This window comes from Perissodus microlepis, chromosome 22, assembly GCF_051167445.1.
Source record: "Perissodus microlepis isolate ML-2025 ecotype Zambia chromosome 22, ASM5116744v1, whole genome shotgun sequence".
Classification (NCBI taxonomy): Eukaryota; Metazoa; Chordata; class Actinopteri; order Cichliformes; family Cichlidae; genus Perissodus; species Perissodus microlepis.
This window is the reverse complement of record NC_140481.1, coordinates 12257764-12284616: the sequence shown is the minus strand read 5'-3', so window position 1 is coordinate 12284616 and position 26853 is coordinate 12257764. Positions and strand designations below refer to the sequence as shown.

The 26853-nt window shown below is 39.7% G+C and overlaps 1 protein-coding gene across 14 annotated transcripts in view; it reads left to right on the top strand.

Annotated features, from left to right (window-relative positions):
* Nucleotides 1–26853, top strand: part of adgrb2 (adhesion G protein-coupled receptor B2) — a 261448-nt gene that overhangs the window by 164655 nt on the left and 69940 nt on the right. For all 14 annotated transcript variants that reach the window (XM_084918725.1, XM_084918731.1, XM_084918722.1 and 11 more), the window contains 3 exons: nt 1253–1340; nt 2159–2261; nt 10604–10647. In XM_084918725.1, the coding sequence (XP_084774851.1) occupies nt 1253–1340; nt 2159–2261; nt 10604–10647 (235 nt within the window). The remainder of the gene's footprint in view (nt 1–1252; nt 1341–2158; nt 2262–10603; nt 10648–26853) is intronic.

Genomic DNA, 26853 nt, shown 5'->3' with positions numbered 1-26853 from the left:
CCACTATCTTCTATTGTCTATTATCAATGCACCAGAGGTGCTGCACTGTTAAATCAATCACATTATACATACTACTACTCACCGGTTACGTGGAAGGGCAAACACAGACCTGTCTGAAGGAGTTTATGAATGAAACAGATGAATAATGAATGCAATCCAGGTTTTGATGAAATGTCAGGAGATCAAGTTATGTTTGTTTCTTACAGCTGCATGCATATAGGTTATGCATATTTAAACAGTGTTAAACATTAGGAGCGTTCCTAGCGACTAATTTTCTGGGCGTTTAAACAAGACAACAAACCTGCAGCAGCCTAGTGTAAAAGAAAACATTTCAAACTGCGCACATATTTAACATGCAATGTTAAATATTAGCCAAGCATATATTATATCTGTATTTTAGGAGATACATGAAACTATTAATTACGTTCTTGATTAATTCAAGCGTGTTTTAAATGTTACTGAAATTTGCAACACTTGCAACACTGTGTGTTGTATGACATTGCAAATTCATAGGTTTTTTGATTATAGTTTGCAGAGTTATCTAACCTTAGCAGTGCTAGTAGCAGTAGCATTGGTTTCTTCCTAGGTAGGCTCAATACCCCAGTGCAGAATATGATTACACATGGCTTCAGTTACTTATTTATATTTCAGTTTATCCCGACAAAGCCAACATACGGCCATTTTAAAAATGATTTTTATTACATCAAAGTACTGCAGAAATGCTGGTTAGCTCTACAGGTTAGAACTGCTCTCTTTACTTTCCCTGTCACTAGTCTACAACTTCTATTCTCAGAAATCGCGAGAGAGTGGCCAGTGGTGTCCTAACAACTTTGAGCCAGTACATACTGTTACTTGTATTTCTGACACTGATTAGCAAGGGCAGCAATAAATCATAGAGAGCATTTACACACCACAGCCCAAAGTTGCGTCTTGAACTTGTCACAAGTGTCATGTCATTTTCATTGTGCTCCTAGCATCAGTGTATAGCCATTGATGAGTTTTAGCAGATTCTAGTCTAGAGTTGTTTGACTTTTTTTTTTTTTTGGTTGAAATAAAATGTTAGATATGAAATATTTTCCATTTGCCTCAAGCTGTTTTTGTTGTTGTGAAAATTTCATTGTATTTTAGTTTTCGGCAACAAGGGCCTTTGAAAAAGATAACAAGGGAGATATGGAATAAACCGGCCGATGGGCTGAAAGATTTGGAGTTTATTTTGAAGGTATTAAACCGTACTGATTTTCTTTTCTTTCAGAGCAAGAAGCCGAAACAGAATCTACAATGTACTATGTCATTGGAGCCATCTTGTACAGGACACTTGGCATCATTTTACCTCCAGCGACGTGAGTACTTAATTATTCTTTATTGTTATTGAGGATTTAAAACCACATTTCATTCTTATCTTTTCGCTGTCCTTTCTTTTATCTTTCTGTAACTCATTTTTTTCTTGCGCTTTGTCTGACTTTTTAATCTCTCTCGTGGTCTCTTCATTTTTACAACAGTCTCTCTTTATTTCTGTGCATTTTCTATTTTTTCCTTCCCTTCTTTCGAACTTCCAGTTCTCCATATGTCTTTTCTTCCCTTTTACAACTCCGCTGCTTCTCTTGTGTCCTTGCGCCTGCTTACCACACTTATCAAAAAGCACACTTCCCTAGATGTTTCCCCCTTCCTTTGAGTTGTCAATATAGTTTTGGAAGTGTACACTGAGCTTGGATTGGGTGTGGGCCTAATGGGTCCCAAAACTTGCATAGAACATGCAGTAATAAAAGTTAGAAGAAATCAGGAGGTTGTGAAAAAGGCCATTGTGATATGGTGTTTGTGCTGGCCCCGGGCCCTTTTATTCAGGTCACTGCTCTTGGTTGTGGATTAGCTGGATCTGTTAAAACCCTTTTCACTCTGTAGCCATGCTGAATGTTAATGGGTGCAGTATTCTGTTTTTAGTCAGGCGCTCTCTTTTTTCTCTCTCTCTTTTCTCTCTCTTTCTTCTCTCTTTTAGATTTCCTCACCTCCTACTAGTTTGTTTTTGTTATTTGTTGGTATTTGTATGTATTATTTTTGGTCTTTCTCCAAAGTCATAGAGCCCATTGAGCTCCATCTTAAATGTACACCAACACTTGTCTAAAAAACAAAAAAGATAATAAAAAAACAAATGTCTTTACAGTCCACCTGCAGTGATCAACTCTAAAATCCTGACCGTGACAATACGACCGGAACCACAACCCAGTGAGCCCATGGTGGTGGTGGAGCTGTCACCGCTATTAAATGTAAGTATATAAAAGGCTGTTTTCTTTTCTCTGGCAACTATTCAAGACCGCTAAGCTTCTGCTTCAGACCACTGAGCATGTTCTAAATCTTCAAAAGTTAGATGGTCTTGTAAGCAGTTTTAAGGGATGAAAGAATGCATCACATCATGTTTTTTATTTTCATCATCTAAACTTTCCCAAATGAAAAAAAACCCAAAACATTTAAAATAAATGAAGTATATGAAGTTTTTTCTAGTGCAAGGGTTTGAATTTTTCTGCTTGTAGTAAGTATTTTCCAAGAAAATAAATTTGTTTAAGGCTTTAAGCAACTCCTCTTCTCCCAGCCGACCCATGTTTTCCAAGTTCAGATGAAGCTCAAAGTGCTGCATGCTATAAAGCGCCATAGCGCTCGGTGAATTGCCTGAATAAACGCAGACCTTTTTGACTTCCCTGTATCGCGCTGTCTCCTGGTAGCTGTTCAGTTTATATTACATTGGAGTTCGTTATTATAACGACTCATGGGGTGTCTTCAGCGGAAAAGGACTAAGTGCTAGTTTAATGAGAGGCATGCTTCACGACCTCGATGTGATGTGGGTTTCTTTGGGCATTCTGCTGTGTAAAGGTGGACATAGTTTTGAAGATAATGTTAAATATTTAACGGCTCCCTCCTGACAACACAAACACACACACACACACACACACACACACACACCCTCGTTCAGCTATCTTAGTGAGGACCTTCATTGACATAATGCTTTCCCTAGCCCCTTACTCTAACCCTAACCATTAACCCTCCGTTTTGCGCAACTACTTTTAAATCCCGGTAGAACTGCAACCACGTAAGCTAGCGCAATATTTTTTTTTTTGCATATGAAACCGGAGGAGTTGTACTTACATCTTATGCCATCAGCTTGTCCTAGGTCACAGTTTCCTTCCACATAAAGCTTTGCAAAAACTGCATAAAAAGCGCTTGCAGCAACAAAAACATAATATTCCAGAAACACGCTTTGCTGATCCAATCAGCTGTTCATAACACTTCCTACGTTGACGTCAGCGCGAACTACCGCATGTCCGCCATTACCTGCCCGAAACCGGAAGTGACGTCATTTTTGCGGAAATGTGGTTTTTTACCAGCAGGGCCTCATGAGCCTATACTGGAGTTTTTAAAAGTTATGTTTGACTTTATGACTTTCTGCGTCGTTTCTGGGATGCTTAGAACGCAAATTGCACTGCTGGAAGTAGTTTATTTTGATGCATATGCTGCTTTTTTGCAAATTTGCACTATAATATTTATTTTCATTTTTCCTGCAGTATATAAAAATTGGTGTATTTCAAAAATAAAACTATGAAGACACTCAAAATAAATTTCCTGTGGTGGGAAACTATTTTGTGCAACATTTTTGTATTTACAGTTTTGAGGGATAAGCCTCTTAAATTTCTCTAACTAGAAATATATGTTAAACAAACAAAAACGATTTTCAATTTTTTTGTAGTTTATTGCACTATTTTGCAATTTATGTAATTACTATGCACTTAATGCATACATATTATTAAAATTTGGGCTATAATGGTTGTATTGATGTATAGCAACTTGAAATGCTCCCAAAAATGGCACCACAACATGTAAAAATATAATATAAGCTCTGGCGGACTTGGTTCTATGGTAGGTCTTAAAGGGTTAAAAATGAATGCCTAACCCTAACCCTTACCCTAAACCTAACCATAACCTAATTATAACCCTGACACTAAAACCACATTTTGAGCCTCAAAAATGCCTTTAAATGCCTTCAAATTTGTGAGGACCGGGTTGTGTGTCCTCACAAGTGACTGTTGGTTCTCACAAGTATAGTAGAATGCAGATTTCGGTCCTCACAAAGATAGCTAGACAGGAACACACACACACACACACACTATATATATATAGATGAAGACATGCTAAAATGAAAGTGGAATCTCTCTCTTGCTGTGTTGACCAGGACTTGATGGTCAAAAGTATTGCAAAGTTTCATTAAAAAAGACTTAGTATTCATTCGCTATTCCCTGTGAGTTCATCTCCCTGCTGTAAACCACTGATTCATTACACAATTATGGCAGTTTCTTTATATGCCTCTATCTTTTATATTCCTATTATTCTGCTTTTTAACGCTTTTGGCAAAGCAAAGGTATTGCAAGTTGCACATCCTCTTTCTAGCAGATGATGTCTTAATGCTGATCCTTGCATGCTGCTTTGTACTATAAACCAGAGGCTCCCGCTGAGGACAGACACTTATCTGGCACACAGCCCAGGGCTGACACATATAGTAGATCACATGCACACCCTAAACCAGTGGATGAGATGCCATTGTTACTCTTTTAAACAATATATCCTATGTATATCAAATTATTCTAAACATTGGGGTGGGAATTGTAAATGGATTTTTTTTTTTTTAAAGGAAGAGTGATGACAATTAATGCAGCAGATGCATCTAGTCCCTTGATATGCCATGCATCAGAAATGCTCTGTCCTATATTACTCATTAATCAACTGAATAGTCTCAAGTTAAATTAAAGCAGCAACAGTATGGCCCTTGGACCTCAGTGAACATCCAGGTGTGCTGAAGGTGAGATGTTTTACGCGGTAACATGAATGAATTAAGCCTGGGATGCTAATTAGGTGTTGTATAAATTTACCACTGATCACCTGCGAACACTAGGTGGTGATAAGGAGTGTCCACCAATTAAAAGTCATGCTGCTGCACGTAATTTGATAAACCACTAATGAAAGTTTCATGTAGATGAAGTGATAATGATTATCACCTAATGCTTACTTCATGTTTCTACTAGTACTTCAATAAAGAGATTGTAGGTGGCGCTGTAGAATCATGTTGAACCGCCCATGTTTAAGACCCAAAAATACATAAATTTTCACCAGACCTGACACATGTGCAAAATTTCATGAAGGCGGAAGTGCAGCTTATCCTTGCTGACACAGGGCTGGACAGTTCGTCATTCCATCTTATGGCTAAAGGAGAAGCATGATGGTTTTACAGTGGCCTTGCACACAAACTACAGACAACTTTGCAGATGTTGTCTATAAGTTGTTGTTGGTTATTGTCACCAAGAGGCAGTGTCACAAACAATCGCTCTGTGTGCTACTCTTGTTTGTGCTGTTATTGGTCCTTGCCAGCCACAGAGAAGAGCGGGTTATAACATACAAAAAAGCTGAAGCAAAACAGTATGTATAAAAAAAATGACAAGAGTATGGAAAGGCTTGGAAAAATCTGGAATAGCAACGACAGCACATTGCCATTCACTGCTCCAGACAAATAGCTACATTGGGCTGCACAACCTAGTTAGAGGTGCCTTTATTTGGGAGAATTTCTATAGAAAGAACTGTAGTATCTAGCCATCCCAAGGAATGTACCTATCTCCCTTCTGGAGGTAGGTACAGGAAAGGTCGACAATGGCAGAAACCTTAGCCTTAACAGGATGAATCTGGTCATAAAGGTTCCTTCAAAAGTTAGGTGACAGTGGCCTTGCTAAACTCACATGTTGCCAAGTTTAGTGTCAGAGAAGCTTCTGCTAATCAATCAAAAAAAAAAAAGATTCATTGTTGCAATGTGCTATGCCCAATGGGGAAAATAAATAACCACATCAACCAGAGAAATATTGCAGTTTGAAACATTACCTAGGACGGTGGTCATTAGCCTTTGAAAGGTCACAGGTGCATTTTCCATCTCAAAAGGCCATCACAGTACACTGCAAAAAGTGATCAGGCGTAACAAATGCTGAGACTTCAGAAGCTCTTTCAGCAAGCAGGATTTGCCAGTAACCTGTAAGGAGGTCTAACTTACTGACATCTGTTGCTGAGCTGATGCTGTCTATACAGTCCTCAGCGTGAGGTATCGGAAAAAAAACAGACACTAGCTGTGTCCCAAAACGTAGGCCTAAAACACAGAAAAAAGCCAAACAATTACATTTTTAAGTTATCCGAGTGACTTATATATTATCTTTAACCTGAGAAAACGATGAAGCCGGGAGTCCGCTGCTCTCGCCGGGTCGAGTGACCATTAAACCCCCCGGCTAGCTATCGAGCGGGTGGGTAACAGACGTCTCCGAAAATGTCGGAGCACTTTTGCAAATATGCGATGTCTTGACAAACCAAGCAGATATTTGAAGTTTACACGGCTACTTTCTCGCCTGAAAATATGTTAAAAGTTTATTTTGTGACCCAGAAAGATTAATAAGAGTAATATTAAAGCTTAATAGCGGCCGCCATTGTTGGAAACTGGAATTGGCTGGGCCGTGCTATGGCCACACCTGACCCATCCTTCAAATTCAGGGAAATGAAGGACGCATTTGTTGGCTGCATTTGAAGGAGTCGACGAATTTGGACAGCCTTCGTCGCCTGGCTGTGACGTAATCGGCCTTCAAATGCGGCCTCCGAAGGATGCAGCCTACGTTTTAGGACACAGCTACTGTCTGCGTTCACTTTACGGAAGCCTGTGAGGAAGCGTCGAGTGCCATCTGAGTTTGCCGTGACCAGACAGGGAGAACTCAGCGGTCTAGAATTAGGTTTGCTTATGCTGTGTTCCAGCGAGTACTTTACTGCCTTCTTCGTCATCTCTTTCAATTCAAATGTTATTTAATTTAAAATTTAATTTGAAGTGCGCCGCTATGACAGCAAATCACCTTTGCTACACATATGTTATTCCTCCCAAGAAGGTTCTTTCTGAAACTTAAGTCAAACGGATCAGTTGTCATGCTCACAGCTGTTCACAGACCCAAAAACCAAACAGTCTCCAAAACCAAACTTCCACCATCTAGTGCTGGTATGAGAAGTCCTCGACGTGGGCTTCCAACTATGTTACATTCCCGAAATGGTCTACAGGTAAAGGGAGTAACATAATACTAGATGGGGGAACATGAGGAGTTTGTTTGGGTTGATTTAAACAATTTATTGCCAAAATGTTAACAATGAAGCACAAGGCGAGTACACCAAACAAAAAAAGCTCTAACTTAAAATAAAACTCCATCAATAAATTACCTTAGTTAAAAGAAAGGTTACAAATCTATACATCAACTACATATCAACCAAATAAAAATAGGAGAAAAAGGTGTACGTCAAAATGGCAGCTCCTCCTTACAAGTTTCTTCTGGCAACTGCAAGAGAAGGCAGAACAACTAAGGCTAAATCATTCAGGTTTAGCAAAAAACAAACAAACAAGCAAGCCAGAAACTTAGGAAAGCTAACCAAAACAGGTAAGGCTTCACTCAAAAACAAATGCTGCTCTAACAACCAAAAAGATTGGTCAGCTTTTATCAACTTTGGAGAGCACCCATTGGCTGCAGGACTCCGACTTCAGCCAAGGACATGAAAAACAAGATCATCAAGAGTCAGTAGTAGGAAAGGGTGGAAGTCAGGACCTGGAAGCAGCACGGTAAATATTTCCTCATCCTAATCTTTATATTTTTTTAAAAGGAATATAATACCTGTTTTTGGAAATATTTGGAAGAAATTCACAGAAGCACAGGGAGTACATAAAAAAAGAACAAGCAGGAAAACCCCGACTGAAGTTTAAGTGAGGAACCTTTCTGTGAGGTGAGAGTGCTAACCACAGCACCACTCTGGCTTCATTTAAACTGTAACCAGGTTTTAATCATAGCCACACAATTCTGCAATTGCTACTTGAAATTAATTGGGCTTTTAGCAGCTCCTGAATACAAAATACAAGAGAGAATATTAAAAGAAGCTGAGCAACGTCATGTCTTCTAGTGCTAAAATAGGCTATATTTTTGATAGAACTTCATAAAGGTAACAACACCTGAGTAGGAGCGCCTTTAAAGGTTACATTTGGACAGAGTCGGCTAACAAGCAGCCAGTGATCTAGATGTTAACTCTTGAGAATAATAACTTAAAATGTCCACCAAAGAAAAAAATCTTTCCAGTTTTTCCGTATAATATTAACACAGCATTAATAATGCTTTTGCTTTAAAAGGGCAGAATACAGTGTCTTCTGTAGTTGTGTCGACTTTGGCCAATGTAGAAACATCCAGCTGCTACAGCAGTGGCCTGGCAACAGCTGCCTCAGGCTTCACTCTCATAGGGGAATGTTAGGGTCTCTGTGCTGGGTCATGTCTTCTCTGAGAGGACATCTGCTCCAGTCAGACTCCCTGTGTATCTCCCCGGTGTCCTAATGTGTGTGTGCGTGTGTATGTGTGTCTTTAATGGTAGGTAGAAAGCAGGAGGCCAGAAAGTCCTGTGTCCCTGCTGTAGACCATATGCCAAGTGTTACAACACAACCCCATCCTTCAGCCATCCTTAATGTAGCCTTTTAAATTATGAAAGAAAGTTCTGGTTAGCTTGAGCCATAAGCTTTCCTGGTAATTTCAATGTAATCTAGGTCATTTTCATCAGTCAAAAAGCATCATCCTGGTTTTCTCCATTTCATACTCTAAACCTATGATCTTAAAGTGAAGGGCTTTTAAGACCAGAGCAGTCATGTTTTGTTACATTAGCTCATTTCATCATATTAGCTTAGCCCATTCACAGCCAGTGAATTATTGCATGTATTGCAGAATGCGTTAAAGGAAACTGCTGTTCCTTTAAAGAGAGGAAAAAAAAGGTTTAAGGTAGGTACCAGCTACCACTGTCCACAAATGCCACTGTTAGAATTGCAGAGGCACGTTTCTCCCTTTGATAACCATCAGCTGAGCAGACGCTGTCATTATGCAAAGTATGAGCACTAAAAAAAGAGGCAGACACTGCAGGAGTGCACAGGTGTCAATCCCGCTGTAGCGAATGGTCCAATAGGACACTCGTTGATTGATAGCTGAACGCTAACAGAGCTCAGCACGCTAATGCACGCCACGGGACATCTATAGTCGGTGGTGGCTGTCTGTGTGTGAGGCTGAACAAAGCACTGTCATCCATCAATCCGTGTCACCCAGTCTCTGATCCCGAGTATATAAATGTTGCATCATCCTGTCCTTTCAAGTCCAGTCATGCAGAGATCCATGGATGCACTGATTCATTGGAGATCAGTAATGAACTGTTCAGAGAAGGAAGGATGACCTTGCCTGTAGAGGAATAAATCCTTACAATTCAGGCTACAATGTGCATGTCTTACTTTCCTTTTTTCTTTGTCAATTTCAAATATAGTTAATTATCAGAAAGCATTTTAACTTGAGAAGTAATTTCTTCAGATTTTCCTGAAGCTTCAGTTAAGATCACATTATCCTTTTTATAATCTACACAGCACTCTGGCTGTTGGCTTACTGCTATAATCCCCTTTGCCATAAGGGGGAGCTCAAAGGCAAAGTGCCTAATGCAGGATTCAGGAAGGGCCAACAAATTGGGAGATTTTCCTCTGCGTTGGCCCAGTGGAATACCAGCATTTCAGTTGTGGATACTAAAATTGAAGCTGGACTCTTTTTTGTTACCCCACAGAACCAAGAAAATGTTTTTAATAGTTGGTTCTTAAATAGTTGCTGATTTTGTCAGGTCCAAAGCGCCATTTTAAGTGTTTTCAGTCACTTGATTGAAGCAAAAATGTCTCAAATAACCATTTGATTCAGACAAAACCCAGTCACAGTCCACTCGTTACCAAGCACACAGGTTGAAAGGACATAGAGGCTCCGTTTAAAAAGTGATCGATGCAGAGATCACTGAAGATCTCTGGTGGAACAAGTTGCTATGAGCTGGTTAAAGATATTGATCCCATGATTGATTCTCTGATTGAGTCATGACAAGTCTTTCTTTGCCACCACACGCCACTGAGCGAACTTTAGCTTCAATGACTAAATGGGTTAAGGGTATGCTGAGAGCAAATCACCAGCATCCAGTTACTTTGATTTTGCTTTTTTAAAAAGAAAAAATTGGTACATTAGTGAAACTTTGCACACTCTTAAAGGGCCAGATGTTTCATTAATAACATTTTACTTCATAGCTTTTTACACTTAACTGACTACTTTTTGCTGTGGTTGCACTTAAGTGAAGAATGTTAATGTTTTTACCCCACAGGATGTTTACGACCCTAGTTATTATCCATGAAATGGCTTTTCCTTTGTCATCCCTAAAACTCTCAATTTATAGCTCATGCACCTTTTTTTGTCTTCGGCTGCAGCAGCAGAAGCAGCTATTTGCTGCGTTGTCCTCTGACAATGACTCTCTTTCCATCTCTCCCTCCTGTCGTCTATCTCAATCCTTCTCTTTCATTGTCTGTTTACTTCTTACCGTCATCCATGCAGCATCACTCTTTCTCCTCTGGCAATGAGCTATTCTGTCTTCTCTCTCTGCTGCCTTCTCTCTCACTCATCCTCTTGACTGGCAATAACAGCTTATCTTCTCCTCTCCCCCCTCCCCCTCACCCTGTATCTTGCAGGGTACATCAGATCCTCAGTGCGTTGTCTGGGACTATGGAAACCCGTAAGTTACTCACGGTGACTCTGACACTCGTGTAAATGTTTGTGTGTACAGTGCAGAAATACATGTCTGTCAGTCAAAAAAAAAAAAAAAAATCCAAATGATTGTGTGTGTGTGTGTGTGTGTGTGTCTCAATGTTTATCTCGCATGTGTGTTCATGCCCAGTCAGATTCATTTTATTAATGATCTGATAACATTGTAATGAAGTTCTCAGAGTTTCTCTTTATTAAATTAGTCAGTGGGAACAAACAGCGTTATTTCACTGCTGCTAACAGTTCAACTGCAGGCTAACTCAGAACTCCTCTGTGGGTGCAGCTTTTTCTCTATTGCAGTTCTCTTGTGTAGCGTTTACCTTGTTGGCAGTTTAATTTGCATTTCTTTACTTCTTAACAGACATACTATCTAAGTACATCACAAACAGTTTTCTGTTTTTTCTTTGCTCTGTATTGTGGGTCAGCTGGTGAACTAAATAATATAAACCAGGACAATTGATCATCCTGCATTTACCATTAACCCACATATTGATCGGATAGTCTGTCAATACCAAAGTTATAAGAAACAAAGTTAAAACCAGGCTTTGGTTTCAGTTCATGGCCTAGTTATACTTTAAGTATAAACGCAAAAATTAAGGAAATTTGTTTTTGGCCAGTTATTTCTTTGTTGTAACAGTCTTGCTTGAGAATAAAGCTTATACCATTGGAAAGCCTTCATTTTCCCTTAAATGATGCCGTGTTTTGTGAGGGGGTTGAGCAACAGAGTCGATTACGTGGGTTGCACAGTGAAAAACTTACCAAATCTTTTCTTCCAATGCCAAACAGCTTATTCTGCTATTGACTATTGTTTGATGCCATTTATTGGATTGGATGGTTGAAGTCTGAAGAAACAAGGCATATTGTCAATCTGTAAATGTATTCATTTTTAAAAATGGGGGTTTAGCAGCATGTGGACCCGAACAGTATTTGTTACAAGTCAGCCAACACACCACAATGACTGACTTGCAACAAATGCTGGATGAAGAACCAGGTGGTTAGGTGAGCCGTCTACCAACCTACCAGGGTCAGTGAATCAAATCTGGGCTCTTAGAGGCACTGTGTTGAATGAAGGATTTGCCTGATTTGTCCCATTATTTGTGTGATGTGTATTTTGAATGTTAGATAAAAGTGCTCAGGTTTAGATAAAGAAACACTCTATGAATGTGTAAGTGTTATTGGATGACAGAAAGCAAGCGCTTTGAGTACCCAAATTAAGTAGAAAGGTGCTATATAAGTACCAGTGCCTTTAATGTAGTGAGTGTGGGTAATCAGCTGTATGAAAGATGGGAGATGTTGTTAGATCCTGGATATCAATTTAACATTTGAGCAATGCCCATGAATTTTCTTTTACTGATTTTTTTGTGAATCTGGCTGTATTATAGCATAACAAATAACTAAAAGCTAATGATCATCTGTTGTGCCTCAAAGGAGACCTCTAATGATGTGCAGAAAATTAAAGGTAGCCATTAAGTGTGGTAACTCTAAATTGGTCACACACTGAAGCATGTATTAAAATCATTAAAAGTGTGCACGCTATCGACAGTCCCCAAAGCATCGAAAACATGTCATTAATGGAAGAAAATTCCAGTACCAATGTTGCCACATTCATTCTCTCCCAGTTCAGCAATGTTGGACCTTGGAATCTTTAAACCAAACGAATTAAGATATTTAAAGTTTTGCACTTGTTGATATTTGTGTTAACAAATTTTACATCCCAAATTCTTAACCTGTGTATGTTTTAGACTGAAATTTGGCATAATAGTCTGCTTTGGTAGGAGTTCTTGTTAACCTTGACCAGCACTAAATTTCAAAAAATCAAGTAATTTAGTTTAGATTGTTGAGTGCCTTTACTTTACAGGTAACTCACCATCTTGCATCAACAAAGTCACTATTTGTGAAGGAATTTCATAATTTCACATTTCAAGTAGGTTCTAGTTTGATTCTGAATGTAAATTGGTGATGTGAATTCCTGTATATACAAATGACAACAGATTGCAAATGCCAATTCATTGAGTAGAATATAACTGGCCTATCTTCTTCTTCTATCCATCTATTTTATTGTTTTGTTTCACCACCATCTTGACCAAAGTCATTTTGAAGATGGTAATCGACTGCAAGTGATCGCAAACCTGGTTCCTGTCTTCACAGCAGCTTTTTCAAAAGCAATGAGATTGCAATCATTTATGTCATGCTGCAGTCTCCACCCATGCTTTCTTTTAGCTTGACTGTAAGATTAGCTGCAATTCTGACAGACCAGATGAGCTAAATACAAGTTCACAAAAGCTCATGGCCCAGCTACCATCCTCTGCACAACTGCAGTCTGCAAGCTGATTCACAACCCACTTGCACCCCCGATCCTCATCTCATGTTGTATCGTACAATTTGGTTTAGTTCAATTGTATTTATGTAGCACCAGATCACAATAAAAGTTGCTTCATGGCACTTTATATCGTAAGGTAAAGACTTTACATTAACAGGGAGAAAACACCAACAACAATCCCCCTATGACACCGGGGTGACAGTGGAAAGGAAAAAATCCCTTTTAACAGTAAGAAACCTCCGGCAGAACCGCTCAGGGAGGGGCAGCCATCTGCAACCATGCAACCGGTTGGGGGTGAGGAGAGGAAGCCTTTACTTAGTGTAATATCTGTTGTCTCTGTTGTCATTGCCGTGTTAAGTGCTCGGGATTGTGCTGCTCTTCTTGCCATCTTTGACTTTTCATGAGTGTATTTGGAAGATCAAGAAGGTGCCACAACAAAGTCATTTTGCCAAATAATAATTTAGTATAGACTTAAATATCAATAATCTTTTTGCTAAAGTGGTCCTGCCTGAACTGCCATTAACCCAACAGCTTCAATATAAACATGACATACTTCTTCCTTTTGTAGCTTTTAAGCTTGACCCATGGCCTTCATCATCATATAAAGTTTAAGTGTTGAATTATTATTACACTTCTGGGATTTCTCATGACAACAGATTAAACTCTGGGCTTAGAAACCCCAGCACAAGTGAGTGAATGTGACCCGAGTACAGACTGACAGTGATGTCATTTTTATTGTCAATAAAAATACAATCATGATGATATCACTTTTCTTCAAAATGTATTTGCTAATCCAGTTGGGCTGTATGAGAAGATAAATAGTTTTTGGAAACATATTTGACATATGATGATTCACAGCAACCGATAACTTAAGAATTGAATTTGTCAGAGGGCCATCACTGAAGACCTTCCTGTCTAATGTGACAACAAGACGGATGACAGAAAATTCAGGTCAGCTCAAATTCTCCCTGGAGATCCCATTAGTTTACCCAGTTCTAGAAGAGTACTCTCTGGTGACCAAAGCACACAATGGGAGTGCAGGTTTGCAGGGACAGGATAAGACGTTGTAACTTAAACTACCCCTTCTCCATTAAGGCAGGAGAGGGACAATGCTTGGCAAAGTCAATCAACTAGCTGGCAGATTACAGCTGCAATCAAATTAAATTTGCAGACATGACGAGGGCAGACAGCCAAGCAGAATATAAAGTGGCAAGATGGCAGTGATGTCAACCAATCAAAAACGTGCGTGCACCAGAAGGAATGCACTCTTTTGTTTGTTTTTTTTGGTTTTAGGCTTTACTAATGTGCTTGTAGAAATCTAAAGATGTGTACAGACAAACATCCTGACCTCGGTTGATTTGACATATTTATATCGGCATGCCACAGATACAGTGTTTAGTTACATTTAGCATGCTTTATGGCTACTTTCGATATCCTGTACTGAGAAAACATAATCAACGAAAAAAAGAATGTTTCACTCGCAAGTACCGAACCAAGGTAGGAGCATAACGGAGTATCTGCATTTTTAATGCTTATGTCAGCCAGCTACTCTCAAAAATTGTTGAGGATAGGTTGTTGTTGAAATAGTTGCTTACACATTAAACCCATGTACACACTTGAAATTTTCAGTATAAACAGCCTATAAACAAGTGCTCATAACATCATCTTTGGGTGCACAGAGGCGTCTATGGAAATGTGTGAGGCAGTGTAATGAAGGCAGGTGGTACATTTCAGCCAGAGGAAGTCAAAAATGAATTTCTAAATTTTAATCTGATGATCACTTGTACAATTTATGTGCACAAACATCTGTAAATTGCTCAGAGAGCAAGCAGGCAGGCAGAAAGACACCAGTACCGTATCAGTCTTACTATATTTGTTTCCCTATGCCGAACGCCAGATCCTGACAAAAGATTGGCATTAGTGTACGGTTGATATGGGTGGAGAATTTGCAGGATAGCGCCTCTCTCAGGAACTAGCCACAAGCTTTTGAGGGTTGAGCAGGAGGCAGGCGAGATGTGGAGAAGGTATAGATAGTAGCGTGGAAGCAAGGCAGACATGGCAGCAGCTGAACCAGACAGAGGCAGAAAGAGGAGATGGAAGAAAAAGCTTTGCCACTCCATGACCTGTATATGGAGACTATATTTAGTGCACCCAAATGCACCCACATTTGAAACACAGATTGTATTCTGTCTGTATCTTTTACCCCCCTCTTTTGTTAAAATACCCACATTGATGATGTACACTTACTTGGAGATTAGGCATCACACTGAGGCTCAAATCTGCAAAGCCTATTGTCATCCCCATCACAACTGTGTGTGCGCGCATGTTTTTTCTGCAGTGGTGTTCTATTTAGAAATCTGCCAGCCATTTCAGCGGAAGCTCTCTCCCATTTGCGCTCTCGCTCTCTCTCTCAGCTGGCTAAGTTGGCCGACAGTGTGTGGCACTCACAGTTCATCTCAGTATTTATGTGCGAGTGTTTATTTATTTATTTAGCCCCTAACAGGCCCATATGTCGGTACCATCTGCCCACCCAAATCGTTGAGCTCGCCATCCCTCCCAGTCTTCCCCCGTGTGCCTGTCCCCTCAACCAAGTCTCAACCTGTTTTCATTTTCCTCGCTGCCTTGAATGGAAGCTGCTACATTTAGCCCTCATAAAAGTTTTACACGCTTCAAAACTAGAATCTCAGGTAAGCAAACAGCAGCTATTACGAGAGAACGCATTGCGTGAACATGTATGGCGGTATTGTACACAAGGCCCTGAGATAAAAATAGAAATAATAACTAAGTCAGTCTTGGTCATCCAACCTCCTCTTGCTTATTTTCTGCCCTGTTTCTCTCTTCTGCTGGGATACGATAGCAGGTGTTCAGCTGGTCTTTGCTGTGGTTCCTGACCTTGCTGCTAGCTTCTCTGGGATTTGACCCTCACTAAGGGGGGGTTCAGTCAGATATCCCACTGAAGTACTAACACAGCGACTTCCGCACACTCACTCTGCTGTAAAGAATGAGTCGCTTTATGGGTTGCTGTGATTTTGTTAGATATTTGAAAGATGTGCCAGCATTCGTAAGATATACATTACATCACTAAGACATTTAGTTTTTTCTTTATCACTCATGTGTTACTATTCCAATAGAAGCAATCTCCTGCCATGGAAGTGACAAAGCAGAAATAGTTTGGCTCACAGAGATTTCAAAACATGCATAAGAATGAAACCCAGCAGTGGGAGATAAATGTAATATACAGGGAGTGCAGAATTATTAGGCAAGTTGTATTTTTGAGGAATAATTTTATTATTGAACAACAACCATGTTCTCAATGAACCCAAAAAACTCATTAATATCAAAGCTGAATGTTTTTGGAAGTAGTTTTTAGTTTGTTTTTAGTTTTAGCTATTTTAGGGGGATATCTGTGTGTGCAGGTGACTATTACTGTGCATAATTATTAGGCAACTTAACAAAAAACAAATATATACCCATTTCAATTATTTATTTTTACCAGTGAAACCAATATAACATCTCCACATTCACAAATATACATTTCTGACATTCAAAAACAAAACAAAAACAAATCAGCGACCAATATAGCCACCTTTCTTTGCAAGGACACTCAAAAGCCTGCCATCCATGGATTCTGTCAGTGTTTTGATCTGTTCACCATCAACATTGCGTGCAGCAGCAACCACAGCCTCCCAGACACTGTTCAGAGAGGTGTACTGTTTTCCCTCCTTGTAAATCTCACATTTGATGATGGACCACAGGTTCTCAATGGGGTTCAGATCAGGTGAACAAGGAGGCCATGTCATTAGTTTTTCTTCTTTTATACCCTTTCTTGCCAGCCACGCTGTGGAGTACTTGGACGCGTGTGATGGAGCATTGTCCTGCATGAAAATCATGTTTTTCTTGAAGGATGCAGACTTCTTCCTGTACCACTGCTTGAAGAAGGTGTCTTCCAGAAACTGGCAGTAGGACTGGGAGTTGAGCTTGACTCCATCCTCAACCCGAAAAGGCCCCACAAGCTCATCTTTGATGATACCAGCCCAAACCAGTACTCCACCTCCACCTTGCTGGCGTCTGAGTCGGACTGGAGCTCTCTGCCCTTTACCAATCCAGCCACGGGCCCATCCATCTGGCCCATCAAGACTCACTCTCATTTCATCAGTCCATAAAACCTTAGAAAAATCAGTCTTGAGATATTTCTTGGCCCAGTCTTGACGTTTCAGCTTGTGTGTCTTGTTCAGTGGTGGTCGTCTTTCAGCCTTTCTTACCTTGGCCATGTCTCTGAGTATTGCACACCTTGTGCTTTTGGGCACTCCAGTGATGTTGCAGCTCTGAAATATGGCCAAACTGGTGGCAAGTGGCATCTTGGCAGCTGCACGCTTGACTTTTCTCAGTTCATGGGCAGTTATTTTGCGCCTTGGTTTTTCCACACGCTTCTTGCGACCCTGTTGACTATTTTGAATGAAGCGCTTGATTGTTCGATGATCACGCTTCAGAAGCTTTGCAATTTTGAGACTGCTGCATCCCTCTGCAAGATATCTCACTATTTTTGACTTTTCTGAGCCTGTCAAGTCCTTCTTTTGACCCATTTTGCCAAAGGAAAGGACGTTGCCTAATAATTATGCACACCTGATATAGGGTGTTGATGTCATTAGACCACACCCCTTCTCATTACAGAGTTGCACATCACCTAATATGCTTAATTGGTAGTAGGCTTTCGAGCCTATACAGCTTGGAGTAAGACAACATGCATGAAGAGGATGATGTGGACAAAATACTCATTTGCCTAATAATTCTGCACTCCCTGTACACTTTAGATGGATGGATGGCAGTAAGCTTATGAAAGGCTGAAGGTCATTTAATCCTTTCGCTAATCCCCACGGTCTTCAGCTTGATCGGGGAACAGTGGTTAAAGACCCAAGCAGCCCACTCTACCCCTCTGCCACCCATCGCTGCCATAGAGTAATAAAACCCGATGTGCAGTGCAAGTAGCTCTAACATCAACAATCTGACACGGTAGATTGGGGCTTGCTTTGGGCTCAGACTGATCTGGCGCCACTATCGGCTTTGGCATTGGCAGGTTCCAACCTTAAATGACTTAAAAAGTCAAAGACATATTCTGCACACTGCCAAAAAAACCAGCGGGCCAAAGTGTAATCGCATTTACTTTACAGAAAAGCATAGAGGCAAGTAGCAATGAGCCAAGTGGATGACACTTTTAATTCTCATATTGGGAAGCTTTGGGCTCTGTCATGTGGCCCCTATTAGTCGCTTGTGAATCAAAGAGCGGAGTAAATGAAGGAATTGATTTAAAAATATGCAGAGTATTGTCTGTCCTTCTTGGATATAACGCTTGCCTGAAAGTCTAAGTATGTATCACATTGAGTTGTGCATTGTCCTTTTTACTCACACACTCACAGTAAAGAACTTTCAAACTCTTTTTTGTATTATTCCTTGAAAAAATCCTAAATACTGCCTACATGACCCTTTATTTACATTTCCTACATGGACAGTGTTTTTCTCTCAAGTTATTTAAAGAGATGTATGAGTTACAGCATTGCAGCTTAAGCACACATGCCGTTTATTTCATTTTGGCCAGAAACTCTTTCTCTAGTGCAGCCTAGCTTTAGCTTAGTGCATTTTGGGATACGTAGTACACCCTTCCTCAACCTTAAGTAGGTTAGGTTAAATACTGTTATACTGTCATCTCAGAGATGGTAAATTAAATATATATATATTGAGCGATTTGTTTGCAAAAGGCAAAAATATGCTATTATACAGTGTGCATCAGATAATACAGTGGAAATGATAAGTACATTATACACCCACTTCATTGTGTTTTGTTTCAGTTTTTATTAAACTCGTTTTTAGATTTCTCAGGAGTCATAGCTAACAATAAGTTACTTATCTGTTTTTTCTTTATAAATCTAGCTCTCCAACAAAAGAATTGCAACATTTTTACTTGTGCATCGTGGGTTTTTTTCCACTATTGTTGCAGACTAAGATTAAACAGAAATGCAAACACACACACACACACACAGAAGCAGCAGAGCCACCAGGAGGAGGGGTGGATGGCTGATACGGCTTGCTCCACTTTTCCATCTGACAGAGCAAAAGGGATCAAGACTGTGTCAAATAGCGAGTCAGCACGGGAAGAGGGAGTCGGCCAGGCTTATGCGCGCTCTGTCTCCATTGACTGTTAAAGGTATGGACAGGCTCTCAGTTAGTTTCTCCAACTATCACAACTGTCCCCAGGGAGCGTGTTAATGTGGGATTTTCAATTCTCAGTGCAAAAAGCTGGGGTGACTAGTTAAGGACAGTTGGTTTTAGGTTACTTTTTGATGCCTGTAAGTAGATTTTTTTTAGGAGGGGGGTTAAGATGAACTCTAAGTAGCTGTGTGTACAGCTGTAGCTATGGTTTGTTTTTGCTGCTGAACATCATGGATACTTGTGGGTAGTTCATAGGTAAGGAAGATTCTGCTTTCTTATTTGGGTGAAGAAGTTATATAAGGAAGAACTTGTTTATTCTACATTCAGTATTTTTTCTTCCTTCATGCATTACTGATTGGTTGATGTTGTTGATTTCTTCATCATGTGACAAGTGAAATGGAGCTTTAGCACTGGGGCTGTTTGTCTTGGGAATGTTTTAGAGGAAGATGTTGTTGGTATTGATAGCGATTAGAAGGCTTGACTTGGACTGTGTGTTGGAATACTTTGCCTTGGCTGCTGGACTTGTAGGGCGTGAGGATTGGTAGGTAAGTAACATCTCCATCAGCTTAATACCTTATTATTTTTAGGGGCTTGTTATGGATGTTGTGTTAAGTTTTTCTGCCAATCATGCACTGCGAACATGCTCTTACAAGGTTCTGACCTTCAGCCAAGTGCAGTATTTGCCTTATGTCTATCTTACTAACTTCCACATTATCCTCTTTACTGTTATGTCGCTGGAAGTAGGCTGAGAGGGCACTGTGTTAGTCTATTATGAGACTAAGAGTTAGCATGATGCTTAGAGCATGTCCTGGTTTCAGAGAATCCCAAATCTTCCTCAGGTCTTTTTCAAGGTACCACATTCTTCATACATGCAGTGGTGGGGAAAAAATGTGTGCCCCCTTCTTGATTTACAATTTTTTTTGTATGTTTGTCATACTTAAATGTTTAAGGGCATCAAAAAAATAAAATATTAGACAGAGATAACACAAATAAATGTAGTTTCTAAATGAAGGTGTTTTTATTGTTTTTATTATTAAATGGGGGAAAAATCCAAACCTACATTGCTTTGTGTGAAAAAGTGATTGCCCCCTAAACCTAATAACTGGTTGGGCCACACTTAGCAACAACAACTGCAATCGAGCATTTGAAGTAACTGGCATTGAGGTTTTTTTAGCACTGTGGAGGAATTTTGGTCCACTCTTCTTTGCAGAATTGTTGTAATTCAGCCACATTGGAGGGTGTTTGGGCAGCTGCCTTTGTAAGGTCATGCTACAGCATCTCAATCGGATTCAGGTCAGAACTTTGATTTGGCCACTCCAAAGTCTTCATTTTATTTTTCTTAAGCCTTTCAGAGGTGTACGTGCTGGTGAGTTTTGGATCACTGTCCTCCTGCAGAACCCAAATGTGCTTCAGCTTGAGCTCATGAACGGACAGCCGGACATTCTCCTTTAGCAAGTTTTGGTAGACAGCAGAATTCATGGTGCAAGTCTTCCAGGTCCTAAGGCAGCAAAACAGCCACAGAAACCACACTACCACCACCATGTTTTACTGTTGGTATGATGGTTCATTTCTGAAATGCTGTGCCAGATTTAATGGTACATACACCTTCCAAAAGGTTAAACTTTTGTCTTGTGAGTCCACAAAATTCTTCCCGAAGGTCTTGGGGATCATAAAGATGTCTTTTTTTTGGCAAATGTGAGACAAGCCTTTGTGTTCTTTCTGGTTAGCAGTGGTCTTCTCCTTGAACTCCACCATGCAGATCATTTTTGTCCAGACTAATAGATGCCTCTGACTTGGTTTCTCTGGTGTTTCTTTAGATTGTGGCATAATGTGTTGCTTTTTGAGATCTTTTAGACTCTTTCACTCTGTCAGAAAAGTTAAATGATTCCTTGTTTTGACAGTGAGTGTCTTTAGTAAAAACTGAACTCTGAGTTACTTCATGATTTAACAAGAGGGACAATTACTTTTTCACACAGGGACAGATAGGTTTGTATAACTTTTCTCTGTTAATCGATTAAATCATCATTTAAAAACTGGGTTTTTTTTTACTCTATTTGTTTGATGATCTGGAACATGTAATTGTGACAAATATGCAAAACACTAACAAATCAGGAGGGGGGAAAACACTTTTTCACACCACTGTATGCGGCATATTTGTGGTAACGCAGAGTGGAGGCAGGCAGAATGGCAGACCATTTATGGCTGTAGCTAAAATCTGTATGTCTAGCTTTCCTGTGTGCTCAGTAGCTTGCACACCAGGAAGGAAGATAATCCCGAGAAAGAAGCTTATAAATTAGCTTAAGGGCAGAGAGAAGCAGATTTGGATAGTAGAGGTCACTGACAAAGCATTCTCCCTACACAAGAATCGGGGAGGAATTAGGAAAGGGCATTTTGGTGACAAACACATAAAACATCAGACATGACAAGGATACTGAATAGTGAGCACGAACTGCGCATCGGTCTTTAATAACGACCTATTTCAATTTTCACTCGGCTGAAGGAGGAATAGTGACGCTGTAAGCTGCCTTTGTACGTTTCTATAAAATATTTTGTAATATTCAAAGTCTGGCCTTGATATGGCTACTTTATCTTTTGTGCCTGGATGACTGTCCTAGTTGGAAGAACACCTTGAGGAATTTCTTGGAATTTGGCACGAATGTTCACTCGGACTCAAGGCTAAGCTAATTAGATTCTGTTAGTTAAAGGTCAAGTTTTTGGCTTTAACTCAAGAATTCATAAGTGAATAATGGCTGTTAAATAAATAAATAAATGATCTAGCCTTTGTTAAACACTATAACTTAGGAACAAATAAGGAGAATTCGATCATAAGTCACATTTACACTAAACTTTGTTAGGCCCTTTGGCAGTGTGATCTTCTGTGCTTCAGAGGTGAAGATATATGTGAAACATCTACATTTAAAATCTGCTCATTAGCAGCAACATCCAATTTTGTGCACTGTCACAGCTACATATTTGTGTTGTGTTAGAATTGGCTTTCCTGCCCAAGCATTGATTGATTGATTGATAATACTTTATTCATCCCGAGGAAAATTGGGTTAAGGCTGCCTCGCCAGCGCCATCTTACCCTTCCAACCATAGATACTAGTGGTGCAACGGATAAAAAATCTCACAGTTTGGATCGGATCACGGTTTTAAGTCACGGATCGGATCAATTTTCGGATCTACAGAAAAGAAAAAAAGACAAAATTTTAACATTTACTTATTAACTTTTTAAGTATTTTTTGCCTATTAAAAACATTCAACTCAAGACTCATTCCACGCAAATTAAGGTGCAATATAGGGCAGTACAGGGCTTTGTATCTACCACTCCGCTGTGATATAATGAGCGGTCACGTAGCTTTCCGTTGACCTGGAGATCCACCCGTTTGTAGTTGGGCAATATAAGATGCCTGGGACAGTTCAGCCATAACTTTAAACTTTTCCTGCTCATACATGCCTGGGTACAATCTTGACACTGAAGTGGACGCGCAACGGGATATCATAGCGTGGCTCAAGCACATTCATCATAGTTTAAACCCCTTGTTTTGCACAAGGAAATACGGCCTCCCGTCTGCAGCTAAACACCCCAATAGCTTTTGTAATCGCTTTAGCCCGGTCGGATTGGGCAGCAAAGTGCTGCTTAAATGCCGCAAACTCCTCTGCTCCTCCACTTGGACCGCTAGCGCTGGCCATAACTATCGCTTGACAGACTGACCACGTGCACCATACACATACTTTTTTTCCTTCTTTTTCTAATCTTCGGATCACGTGCGTGGCGAACCATGGAGTGATTCGTGATCCGGTTCGGATTACAGATCAACCGTGATCCGCTGCACCACTAATACATACATTGCACAAACATCACATGGGGAAGACAGGTCAGAGAGGTATAACAATGGAAAATGCACGTGAACACATGCAAGAAATCTGACATCTAATATTGTAGAGATACATACAGCAGTAGCAGAATGAGTACAATAAAGCGTAAAAATAATATCTTTATTGTTATTCCTTTTGGGCAAAGAAATTCAATGAAACTGCATCAGTGCAAATATCTCATATAGGTTTAAAATTTCGCAGCTAAAAAGAAAATCTTACTATATATTATATTAAAAACTCCAAAGTCTCTAAAAGTAACCATACAAAATTCTAAAAGGGAAAGTTTTTCATCTCATACATACGAGATGCTTCACATTTTGTAGGCATTCATGCATGATTGATTTTCTTTCTTTCTTTTTTGAATGCACAGTTCCAGCAGCATTTAGCAGAGTTAAGGATTTGGATAAAAACTATTTTTTTAATCTGTCTGTCCTTCTTTTTAATGTCCTGAAACATCTGCTTGAGGGCAGCACTTCAAACAGAAAGTGTCTGGGTCAGAATGGATCTTTCAGGATGCTCTGGGCTTTTCTGAGGCAGCAGGAATTGTAAAGATATTCTAGGGAGGGGAGAGGGTATCCGATCAGCTTCTGGGCAGTGATGATGAGCCTCTGAAGCATTTGTTTCTCTGCCGCTGTGCAGCTGGTGAACTGCACACAGATGTAGTATGTGAGTATGCTCTCTATGGAGAAGCCATAGAAATCTTTGGGTGAGGCAGTTCTTCCTGAGGATCCTCAGGAAGGAAACCGTGCCCAGAAACTGGAAGTCCGGTCATGTTAGGTCAAATCAATTTTATTTCTTTGTCGGTATATCACAGATCAAAAAAAGTTGCTATAATTGGCTTCACAGTGTGTACATCAAAAGATATCGTCCATCTTTAGACCCATGACCCAAATGAAGAACGTCTTTATATGATTTAGGAGTTTGGGCTCTTTGTTCATTCTTCACATTTAAAGTATTTATCTATTTGAGCTGAGTAACTTGAGGCACATGTATTATAATCAAAAAAATGATACAATAAGAAGTCTTTTAAAAAGTACTTCCTTCTGATCGTCATACACAAACTACATCAGTTTATATGTGTGAGCCAACGCGGTGGGTCTGAGGAGGAGAAGAAAGGTTGAGACAGTTTTCTGTCACTGATTTTTTTGGTTTTTAAGCAGTGGCAGGCAGCATCCAGGTAAAGAAAAGAGAGTGTGTAGCTATGGCAACGTTTATCACTGACTGCTGGGAAGTCATTTAAATCCATCTCGGGTTTAGTTTGTATGCTCATGTTTATACAATAGGAGCCTTCAATTCCTAAAATTGCAAAATGTAATTTTCTTCAGAATGATAAAATCAAACGCAGATTAAAGTAATACCACAGTTAAAAGCTGTACAAAGACAGGGCTTCGACTTTTCAGTTCAGAGAGAGAAATCAGCTCAGCCCTGTGATACTGTGATATGCATTTTATTGCCAATACTGTGTATGTTTTTGATTAAACATGTGCAGTACTACCTTTCTTCAATAGTAGCTAGTGCATTTTGAGAGGCTACATACATCATTCAGTACAGTCATGTGCCCTGTGTAAGAAATGGTTTCACAACTCCAGCCCTGAAAATCAGACTACTGTTTGGTTTCTGGGTTGGAGCTAGAAACACAGCTTTCGTTACCAGTGATGATGCTCAACATAAAATTAGGTCAATTTGACACAATAGCTGAGGTTTGTTCTTCATGCTAGTTTGAGGTCCATAGTAGATAGTGAATGGACTGGTACTTAGATAGCACCTCTCTACTCTTGTCTGAGCCCTCAATTGGCTCATTGACCCAATCACACACACATTAGTACCGTGGTTTTATCTGTACCTAAGCACTTTTTTTCTACCATTCACACACAAGCTAATGGTTGCATCAAAGGGAACTCAGGGTTTACTATCATGCCCAAGGAGGAGCTAGGGTCAATCTACTGATCTTCTGGTTGTTAGATGACCTGGTCTACCACCTGAGCAAAGCCATAATGAAATCAAAGAGACCCAACTGCAACTGGTCACAGTGGTATTTTGAAAAATGCAGTGAAAGCAGTAGAGAGGTTGCTGGTGACTTTAAAAGGAGATTGGAAAAATAGAAATATGATGATCTCTTGCTTGCAGGCAAGTGTCAAAAGCATCAGAATACTCCAAGATGAGGAATGAAATGCTACAGCCTACTTTTTATATCGTTTCCTAATGCTTAAGCTTTACAAGGATCTGTGTTGGCACTCTTGTTGGCAATACCAGACTGGGTTATTTTGGGTATCAGATCAGAAAGGAAGCAAGTGTCATTGTGCATCACTAATGTAATCTGCAGCTGACTGGTGAGTGGAGGCAACCGCAAGGCACAAACTTTTATGTCCTGCACTGACCCTGCCACAAAAGCGATGCGTGCATCAGAAGAGACGCGTAAATTATGTTTTTCTTTGAGTCATTTCACCAAACACAGCCTTCAAATAAATAAATGTCTCGTGTACATTCAAAAACATAATCTGTACAGCCTTGCATGTAAACATCACGACAAGCTTCCCATAATCTCATAGCATGTTCTTCTGGTTATAAGACCAGTCTTTACATCGGCCGGTGGAACAGAGGAACGCTTAAAATCAGTTCAAATCTGGGTCAAATAGTTTTATGCATGCAGACACACACAAACATGGACTTATATTCTGGCAGATATGTTTGCTGCAGTATACCACAACAAATGTGTACTAGTCAATCCTTCACAGTAGGTGGTATGTAGCGTTGAGGAAGCAGAGATGATTTGAGTCATGTGAAGATTTGTGTCAGTGCTTTCGAGCTATATTTTAAGTAAGAGGCGAGGATTTACTCCCCGTCTGGTAAATGTGCTGTCTGGCTCCCTGGTAGCCACAGAAGTAATGTCTATCAGAAAAGATAATCTCTTCTACACATTTGTTTTCCTGTTTTCACCACTGGATTCAACCTTTGTTCAGACTAGATCCCTAGCAGTATATACCATGCAGTATTATATTCAGATAAACAGCGCAGTTTAAAAAGTTTTGTTAAAAGAAAACTTTACGGTACTATTGCTGTTGATCTTATTCTTTGGTTGTTTAAAAAATAAATACAACATTTTAATCAGTCAGAAAAAAATCCACAATGAAACAACACATTAAAAAAGAGAGAGAAAACCCTTAACCCGCCCAGTCACGTCCTAACCATTTCCCTTCATTTGTGACGTTGCGTGAAGGAGTCTGCTTCATTGAGTGATTTTGTTTTTCTAAATCAGTTAGCTTTTAGCTCGCCAACACAGAGTCTGTACCCATGTAGTCAACACATCTGGAAATATATGAATTCCATGTGGTTATTTCAAAAATCTGATTTTCATGAAAACTTGTTGCAGTTATTTCAAATAATTGTAAATACAGTTATTTTTCCTGAGACAGATGACTGAGCTGTACGTTCTGCCTACTGTTTAAATAGATGTCACATCTAGAACCAAAGGTTATCAGCTTGAAGTTACTTTTTATGAATGAAAGATGTAATCACAAGTAGGTAATAGACTATATATGCATGTTACCTTATTTAGCTCCACGTGCTTTCAGTAACTCAAATTTAATGCCATTGTGCTGAATTGTTTTGTTAATTTTTCTGCTTTGTTCCTGTGTTTTCAAAAAGTTTCCTGTTAAATACATTCTCATTACTGTTGTAGTACATGTTGTTGTAGCAGTACTAGTAGGAGTTATAACAGTTACAGCAGCATGACATGCTATAGCAGATATTGACTCAACAATAACTAAAAAAGAT